This window comes from Morone saxatilis, unplaced genomic scaffold, assembly GCF_004916995.1.
Source record: "Morone saxatilis isolate NCDOM2014 unplaced genomic scaffold, NCSU_SB_2.0 Contig5, whole genome shotgun sequence".
Classification (NCBI taxonomy): Eukaryota; Metazoa; Chordata; class Actinopteri; family Moronidae; genus Morone; species Morone saxatilis.
Window position 1 is genome coordinate 19,555,397 of NW_023340095.1, and position 9,761 is coordinate 19,565,157.

Here is a 9,761-nt window from a genome sequence, read left to right on the forward strand (position 1 = left end):
CACTGTTTAAAGGATCAGTGTGTATGTTTTGGTGGCATCTAGCAGTGTATGTGTAGATTGCAGCTCCCTCGTTTCACCCTCTCCTTCCAAGCATGAAGTAGAAACTATGGTGGCCATGAAATGAGTGATAAACATGAACTGCCCTCTGTAGATCCAGTGTTTAGTTTTAGTTCTGAGTTACTGCAGAAACATATCGGTTCAACATGGCCGCCTCCACTGGACCTTTAAACCTAGTAAGGAGGCTTCCTTTCTTTTTGTGGTGAAACATAACATAAACACAATGTATGCATTATGACACTGCAGTCATCCAGTCCTTCACTGGGGATGACCACTACAGAAAATCAGATTCTTATCAGCCATTTTGCAGCAGACGTACTGCCACACTGTAATTAATACCGTTAATAAAGTATTTCATTCAGGTCTTTCAGTTCCAAGGACATGATATTGTGCATGCGTGGCTTATTGGGACATTATAATGAGCCATCAGTAATGTTATCTGTTATTTTCCTGTTTTACTGTCAACATTTTTGCTGTTAAAAGGCCAATTTATGTATTTGCTCTTATTGTCCGCCAGATTAATGCAGTCATTAAGAGGGACGTGTTAAAATCTTGTATTTCCAGTCCAGTCAATATTTTTTGGAGTATATAATTCAAAAATATATTAAAATGGATCATAACATGAAGAGTTTGACTTATAAACAACATTTGGAATATTAATTAGTCTCACTGATCAAATAATAGCATCAGTAAACATGAGTAAGTCAGAGTTTGTTACCATATCTCATGTTGTTTGAGCTGCAGTTTTTGTTCCAGTCAGATCAGATTATTCTGTTAAAGACCGAAATATATTAAATGTATTATATTTATTATATATATAACAATTTATTGGTACCACAGATATCATGATGTTTTTTTCCCTGTCATTTATGCTTGTGTTTAATATATTAAATAAGTGTAGTACATCTGTCCTTATATTAACATAGATTTTCATTTAGAAATGATGTGTTCGTCAGCCTTATCGAGTATTTGACAAACAGATGACTGTTAACAAGTTACACACGTTCAGTACAATCAATCAATCGTGGTTTTTGGCAACAGACTAAAATAATCAGTCAAACCACTCTACACATAATAATGTGAGTTGACGCAGCTTAATTTAAATCTATTACAGAATGACAATCTATTAGAGGGGAATGTCTATCACAACAGCATCTATCACAGATAAACGACTAATAATTATGATTGCTGAGTCCAAACTGTTCCCTGCTGGGCCTTGGGGCTGCTGAGAGATGTGGTTATAGTGGCGACTCTGTAACGTCTGTGTTAAGGCTCGCCTTCGCTGGACTCCTTGTGCTGTGAGGTGTAAGCATTTGCTAGCATCAGTGGCTAACGGTTTACTTCTGTGTTTGTCTCAGGCCCAGGTGAGGACGGAGGAGCCCGTCACCACAGCGTTGAGTGAAAGCATTCCAAAGTTTCACTTCCCACAGGGCCGGCCCCAAGCCAATCTCAACATTGACAGCCTCATTTCCAAAATTGAGAAAATATTTTCCCAATTCCCAAATGAAAGGGCCACCATTGAGGACATGGGGCAGGTTGCCAAGGTGAGTGTGTGATTTGTAGCATGGAGGTTCAGCTGCCACCCAGCAAATTATTTTCATTAGTGCCATTTCACTCCTGACTTTACGAATGTTTGCTGATTTTAAACCTCTCGGAAAATATTATCTCCGTTTCCCGGAGGAATGTGAGCAATGGCCTGAGGGGAACCTGAGTGAAGAGAGAAATGACAGCTAGGTTTCCTCAGGGAAGTCTTTAAGTGATGCAACGCTGCTTGTCAGCCCAATAGTGTCATGTGTCATTGTGCTGATCTTTTTTTGCATTAAAGATCATGTGTGTCCAGGAAGTTTTTAAGAGCTTATTTAGTTTTTATATTAGTTTTCTTCTCTATATGCACACCACACACTTACCCATCTCTCCTGCTTCCTTGTCTCCCAAGGCCTGTGAGTGTCCTTTTTACTGGAAAATGCCATTGTTCTGCTCGGCTGGAGGCGACAGGACCGGCTTCGTGTCCGTTCACAAGTTCGTGGCTATGTGGAGAAAGTAAGACAATGGCTCCTCTTATTCTCACTGGACCACTGGTATACTCACAGCCAAATGGCTCATACAGTCTCCTTAGAACAATGATGACCACTTGCTGAGATTACAGACGCTGCATGCAGCTCTTTATCATCACATTTTCCTTTTCATTTCTAAACAGACACCATTGATCACAAAAGCCTCACAAATGCCCACGAGGGAATAGCTGCTGGCCATATACAGTATTTGAACGAAAACATCCATTCACTGTCTTTCTGCCTAAAATTGAAAGGAATACCATAGTGCTATTGTAATGCCGGCTGTGCACTTAGCTGTGTGCTGAATGCTGTTGTATGCAATAGGCATGCTCTTGTATTAATGTGTGATCCTCCAGAGAGCTGGACAGACCTGACCTCTGACTTGAGCTCATGACTGAGCCATTCTTAGAGGAGAGGCCACAACAGACACTTGCATTATTTCCCTGTTGCTACCATAACACTCAACACTAATAATCGCCAGGCAGCGATTCAGAATCCTAATTTCAGAATGTATCATACCTGCACGAGCACTTTTTGATTTCAAACTTGTGCTCATGATAAGTGAAAGATGGAGTAACCCTGCAACCATCTGTTCTCTCTTTTCTTCTCCAGAACTCTGCAGACCTGTCACGATGACGCTTCTAAATTTGTGCACCTCTTGGCCAAGCCTGGCTGTAATTACCTGGAACAAGACGACTTTATTCCATTCCTGCAGGTACTGGCTGCAGCACACCCAGGGAGAGGGCTGGACTTGGCAATGCAGGATGGCAAAATTGCATTGGCTGGGGTGGTGCGAACTGGACTTCATTTTTGGACTGCCCTGCTGAGGCAGTGCTTTTTCATGTGGCGGAGGACTTATTCAGGGATGTTACTGTTAGCCAGTAATATCGTGGTGGGGAGTATAGTAAAGAGGGATGTTCCTTTGGTGCAGGGCTCAGCAGAAATGAATGGAGATGGAAATGCGTCTCATGTAGTGCACAAATCATAGCTCTAGAATAATCCCAGAAAACATAGATCCAGATTCATCAAATGATTCATAAGATTAGTCTAATTGAGTGTTTGGTCAGTCTTGCCGTGTGGACCTGCTGTGCTGGCTTTTTGTGTTCTCATTCTGCCTGACAAGCTGTTGGTGTTCCATGCTAGCCCCGCCCTACACCTGATTCATTTTCATGCTGGCAGCAGCGACTGGGCTGCACTGAACAGCCGTTAGCATACCAGCAGAGATGCCTTGTGGCACACGCTGTTTAATTTGTATGGTTCCGCTCAGCGAATCGCCTTTGACTGTTTTGATGAATGAAAGGCGGATTGCAGTGGAGTAGATTTGACTGTCCCCGCCTGTTTCCTGTGCCCAGTGATTTATGTGTTTCTCTATGATTTAATTTCTCACAGTACGAGTCAAAGAGGCACGACGGCTGCCCTGAAATAAGGCCTTTTAATTTCATTGCCGCCTTCGCATTTATGTCAACAATTCTTTCCCCCAGCAGAGGGGAAGGAGAAGAATAAAGAAAAGAGATGAGGAAGTTTCATGGCAAGAATATAGCTACAGTTCATTTAAAATGCAGCACACCCCCTGTGACTTTATGACATGAGGAAGGAGAGAAGGTTACGAGCAGTCACTAGCAAGCGTCTTTTCTTTGGCCTTCTCACCACTTTGCTGTCAAATCAGACAGGCTTGAGCTCATCCAAAAAACTGGTCGACCCAGTGTTTTTTGACTTCAAAAGAAGCATTTAAATTTGATGGTCTCTCCCAACAAGGCCTGGAGCCTTTTCCTTACACAGCACAATTTATAAAGCATATGGCAGGATAGAGTGATGTAGATAGACCCTGACAACTTCTGATGTTTAAATAAGTATGCATTTATATATCTACTCTGAACGTCATGTGTTCTGTCTACCAAAAAAGAAAGACACATGTGGTTTGCCATTAAACTCGTCTCTGAAAGTAACTGCAGGATGTAACTGAACATGTGTATTTGTTATTGTAGTAGGCACATATGTCACGGAGATGTTCTTTTGCATTTCTGTTTGTTAGTTTTGTGTTATGGGAATGAGGCATGCAGTAGAGACAAAGTGAACTGACTTTATTTTATGTTTTCAGGATGTGGTGAACTCACACGCAGGCCTGGCCTTTCTAAAGGAGGCACCGGACTTTCACTCACGATACATCACCACGGTACACGCACATTAATACTCCAGTAGCAAGTAGTGAAAGAGGCACTGCATTGATTAATGTTTCTCGTGCATTATTTATTTATATGTGATCATATGGTCGACTGTTTTTCAGGTGATTCAGAGGATATTCTACAATGTGAACCGGTCATGGACTGGGAAAATAACACATTCTGAGCTCAGGAAAAGTAACTTTCTTCAGGTATGTGACACTTTTTTCTGTGTTACTATGTGTTTTTTTTTTTTTTTTTTTTTTTAACACTAATCACTTATATTTTTATAATTTTTTAAGATTTTAAAGAAAACCTGTGTTAATATTGTAAGGTTTATTAAAGGAAACATTTATATCTACTTAGGTCTTATTTTTGTAGTTGGGGCCATCATTTCTGTACCTTCTGATAACGTTAAAATCTGGGAATATGGCAACGATGATCTATGATCTAAACCATTTCATTTAGGGTTAAAACTAGCGAGGGCACCCATAATGTTTAACTCCTCATTGCACTATACAAAGTATAGTGGTTAAACCAGATGGTCTGTAAACTGTTATGGGTGTACAGCACAGAGTTTGGCTAATATCAGTATATTGATAATTATTACTTAATACTAATAAAAATGACATGGAAATTTTGACATTTAGACATTTAATGTTTTTTTTCCCCCTCTGTCCCAGAATTTGGCGTTGCTGGAGCAGGAAGAGGACGTGAACCAGCTGACAGAGTTCTTCTCCTATGAACATTTCTACGTTATCTACTGCAAGTTCTGGGAGCTGGACACTGACCATGACCTCTACATAGACCAGAAGGACCTGGCACAGCATAATGACCAAGGTTCACAAGCACACTTCTTCAAGAAAGCACCTCAGACTAGAACCAAACTTTGAAATGATTTTGAAATATGTTTCAGAATTTGTTGTATTCAGATAAACGATATATCTTATAATCACATACAAAAAAAAATATAAATAAAAAAAGTCAAGTACTGAGACCATGTCAGAACAAAAGAGTCTACTAAATTAACTTCTCTTAACCGTCCTGGCATTTGTTGGCACTGTCAGTAGGCTGAAACTACATGTAACAGTAAAAAGCATTTGTAAGTGTTTTGTCCGGATTTACTGCTCACACACAAACACATACTCAGGGAAAAAGACTTGTCTTTGACGCTTCCTCCACACACACTCAACACCACATGTTCTTGGTTGATGGTCTGTGAGTGGGGCAGGGGAAATGAGACACAAGATCAATAAGAAAGCAGCAAATATACTCTGCTCAAATGACGCCATGTCTGGAACAATTTCTACCACTATATGGTCAAAATGATGACCAGAGGATTTATAGCATTGTCAAGATAAAAAAGAGCTACACTAGCCAGTCTGGATTTACAGTCTGTGAGAATGGATTACATGTGTTGTGAAAAAGTTGTACATTAACTGAAAGAGCTGTTGTATAAGAGAGGACCTTTTTTCCCCCAGTCTGCATTGTAAGTGATCTCTCTTTTTTCCCCCAGCCATCTCCCATAAGATGATTGAGAGAATTTTCTCAGGAACAGTTACAAGGTAAATGTAATAGAGTTTAAACAATGCATATCATAAGTGCTGAACAGTTTTTTATTTTTATTTTTTCAGAAAAGATACATTTTCTCTTTGAGTTTTTAACAGTGATTGTGTGGTTTACTCCATCAGAGACAGGCGGGTGTATAAGGAAGGGCGGCTGAGTTATGCTGATTTTGTCTGGTTCCTCATGTCTGAGGAGGACAAGAAGACCGACACCAGGTATGTAGACCCACAGCCGCACCAGTGCATCTTCTGTTTCCTTTGATGTCTTTTCTCACATGCGCCTCTGCTCGCTGCTCTGTCTGCGTCCAGTATAGAGTACTGGTTCCGCTGTATGGACCTGGATGGGGACGGGGTGCTCAGCATGTACGAGCTTGAGTACTTCTACGAGGAGCAGTGTCAGAAGCTGGAGACCATGGCCATTGAGCCCCTTCCCTTCGAGGACTGCCTCTGCCAGATGCTTGACCTCGTCAAGCCCGAGGTCGAAGGTCAGACCAGTTTTACATTTATGCACACACTCAGAAGTTCACACACCAGAGAGTCTGACAGGTGCAATTTCTTAACAGTGACCGGCACAGACACGCATACACATTTTCAGATTGTTTTGATTGTTACCTGAGGGAACATTAGAGATGAGAGACTGACTGACTGATCTGGACTGCCCCCTGCCAGCTGCTGGTGTTATCCACACGGTCAACAAACTCCCTCCAGCCCTTAGATTTACCACTACGCCATTTAGAACACACTATTCCATGGTGAGGGTGTGCATGTTTAGTATTGATGGCCACAGCAAGAATGTGACCCTTGGTCGACCTGATGGTATTCTGTACTAGTGTAGCTGTGTAATATAACGTGTAATATGAGATGTAACAACTTCTTGACTTAGTATTTGAGTCGTAGTGCTTCCCCCCCCACACAGTTGACCTTCAGATCTAAAAGTTAGTTTCACATTAAAAGGAGGTTTCTGCTCTGTGGTGCAGGCACATGAAATGTACTCTATCTGTATAGAGATGTTATATTTCATAACAAGGAGCTTAATGTGCAGATCAGATGAGTGTAAACAACCCAGAGAATGTCTAACATGTCACTGCTGAAGAATGCAAAACGTTGCTCTCATTACCCAAAAGTCTCTTCTGAAGCAGAAGCTGATTTTTGGCTGCTACAGAAATATAAAAATCTCATCCCTCCATTTCAGGTATCAGAGATTTCTAAGGCATGAAGGTTAGGCTGGCAGAATCAGTACAATGTTTAAAATCAGCCTTGCATTTTATACATATTTGACACAGGTTTGAAACAGATGAAAATGATAACTGTTTTAATAGGCCATTAATAATTTTCAATTTGTCAATTCAATAAAAATCCAAATATTTGCTGGCAACTCACATTTTTATAAATTGAATATCAGTATCATTGGCTTTTCAACCAAAACAATTTGAGGTTTTGATTGTTCTGACAACTGGTTATTATAGAGACTACATGATTTAGTTAATAGGAGAAAAGGATTGACAGATTAATAAATAATAAAAGCAACAATTAGTTACAGCCTTAGATTGAAATACTGTGGCCCAGCCGTTGTGTGATCAGTCGGCAAAAGACCACATCTTTAACCCTTGACACTCTAGAAGATGAGCTAGGGTGAGCGTTGGTGCCAAAAACTCGACATTTACACCAGAGTCAGATAAGTCTCGGGCCAATTTTGAAAGCTAGATTGGATGGCAAAGTCAAGCTAAAAACTTTGAAGTGAGACGTCTTCAATAGTGTAGTAATAGCCATGCGTTAGGTCATCTGTCACTGGGCCCGTTTGAACCTGTCTGAAGTGCCTGTTTTATTCCATCCAGGTAAGATCACTCTGCGGGACCTTAAAAGGTGCAAGTTGTCCCACATCTTCTTCGACACTTTCTTCAACATTGAGAAGTACCTGGACCACGAGCAGAGGGACCCGTTCTCTGTGATAAGGGTAAGGTTAAACAGATAGGATGTCACCAGATGTGTGATGGCATCACGACAGTCAGAGCTCGAGTGTATCACGTAACGTGTCGTGTTTTTAAGGAGGTGGAGACGGACGGCCAGGAGGTCTCAGACTGGGAGAAATACGCTGCAGAGGAGTACGACATCCTGGTGGCTGAGGAGGCTGCCAACGATCAGTGCAACGATGTGTAAGTCTGACTTTACTCGTGGGTCTGTTGGATACACCTGCAAGTAAAAATCCTACAAAAACTTGACAATACCCCGTGCACTGCAGTGCTTCTCGCCTGGCTGCCAGCCGGTGCAGAGCAAACAAATATATTCCAGCACACACCAAGTTACTGGGATTAACACTGTTTTATTACATTCAAAACAAAAGAAAACTTAGCAAACTACATATTTCACATGTTGCTTCATCAGATTGGCTACTTGATAACTGCCGTCAGGTGTGCCTTTTAAATAACTTTTAAATTAATAACTATTAAATTACTCAGATTGGATCAGGGGTTTAAAAAAAGGTCATTGGTACATCCCTAAATGTTTCCTATAATTTCATCCCTGTTCAGATAGTATAAGTACATTAGATTTGTTCATTTTAAAAGGAATTTACACAAATAAATGATTTTTTTTTTTGAAGAATACAAGCACATATTTTTTGCAGAATAACTCATCATTGAGTTAAGTATTTTTTTTACCGAATGAACAATATGTCAGATGTAGGGTAAATCCTTGACTTTAATTGGCTATTCCTGCTCAAAGCATAGATGTGATCACCTAAAGTTGCTTTTAAAGGTTATTTCGTCACTTTGCAGTAAGTAAGGAGTTTATTGTTTGATTAATGGGTCTTATTATTCGGTTACAGTGAAGAACTTTTTGTCTCCTAAGTTGGCTCTATATTTCATTCCTAAGTGTAATTTTGAAGTTCGATAAATACGAACCTTGATTTTTGTGTTCGCTGTTGTAATGACAAATATTTACCACGATTGAAGTGATGTATTATCAATATTGTATGTGGAGGCATAGAAACTATTTTTGCAGCAGACATTTGGTCATGTGACGGTAGGAAAAGCACAATGGGGTAATTGATAACATTTTTAAGAAGGCTTATTTGTGCAGTCACACAGTGATGGTTTAAGTTCACACACTCAGATAACAAAGCTTGCACTGTTTTTAAAGTGGTTGTAAGATCAGCTGAGGGCAAGTTGATTTCAAACAATTTTCTGTCTAACTGGATGATATACACAGCAGATTGACAGCTTGAAGCCTCCTTGCTAAGGCTGGCCGTAATGTCCAGCAGCAGAGCCCCTCTGAGAGCGAGTCAGTGATAGATGAGGCTGTTGACAGGTATGTTGTGTGGCGGTTTTAGGAACACCACCGACTGCTAAAGACAGGCTGCTAAACCAGAGCAGGTAAGACCCTCAGGGAACCAGCAAGGGACCAAGTGTTCTCCTCCTCCTTCTCTCTGGACGTCTAGTCCTAAACCCACTCCTAGCTTCTACCCTCACCCCACCAGTTTGACCGTGCTGTTGGCAGCAGATAGTTGTCTTGTCAGACAGCACAGTCGCAGTTTATGGAGCCATGTGTTAGAGCTGGGAGTCTGTTTTTGAACCGGACACTTTCTGTTTTTATCCTTCCTCTTCTAAAAAGAAACTGTACTCCTGCACCATCTCTGTCATGCCTTCATGTGTTTCTCCTTCGTTCCTTTCCAGTTGCACTGGTTTGTTGAAAATCTTCTGTCTGTTTTGAGGAACAGTTTGCTTTCTTGATCAGAGTTAGATGAAAATATCTCTACCACTCTCATATCTGCTAGCAGCCGCTTAGCTTAGCATCAAGACTGGAAACGGGGGAACAGATTAAGCAATAAGTGAGCTTCAGAGGAGCTAGGTGCGTGTGACCTTCGGACAAAGCCAGGCTAGCTGTTTACTCCTGTTTCCAGTCTTTGTGCTATGCTAAGCTAACCGGCT

At 40.9% G+C, this 9,761-nt stretch overlaps 1 protein-coding gene across 4 annotated transcripts in view; it reads left to right on the forward strand.

Moving 5' to 3' along the window:
* Positions 1 to 9,761, forward strand: part of ppp2r3b (protein phosphatase 2, regulatory subunit B'', beta) — a 20,355-nt gene that overhangs the window by 9,300 nt on the left and 1,294 nt on the right. For 3 of the 4 annotated variants that reach the window (XM_035676338.1, XM_035676339.1, XM_035676341.1), the window contains 11 exons: positions 1,416 to 1,601; positions 1,994 to 2,097; positions 2,724 to 2,826; positions 4,210 to 4,284; positions 4,396 to 4,482; positions 4,954 to 5,110; positions 5,787 to 5,835; positions 5,962 to 6,051; positions 6,145 to 6,320; positions 7,671 to 7,789; positions 7,882 to 7,988. In XM_035676338.1, coding sequence (XP_035532231.1) covers positions 1,416 to 1,601; positions 1,994 to 2,097; positions 2,724 to 2,826; positions 4,210 to 4,284; positions 4,396 to 4,482; positions 4,954 to 5,110; positions 5,787 to 5,835; positions 5,962 to 6,051; positions 6,145 to 6,320; positions 7,671 to 7,789; positions 7,882 to 7,988 — 1,253 coding nt within the window. Of the gene's footprint in view, positions 1 to 1,415; positions 1,602 to 1,993; positions 2,098 to 2,723; positions 2,827 to 4,209; positions 4,285 to 4,395; positions 4,483 to 4,953; positions 5,111 to 5,786; positions 5,836 to 5,961; positions 6,052 to 6,144; positions 6,321 to 7,670; positions 7,790 to 7,881; positions 7,989 to 9,163; positions 9,756 to 9,761 lie in introns of those variants that run through there. The other variant, XM_035676340.1, reaches the window with a different exon arrangement.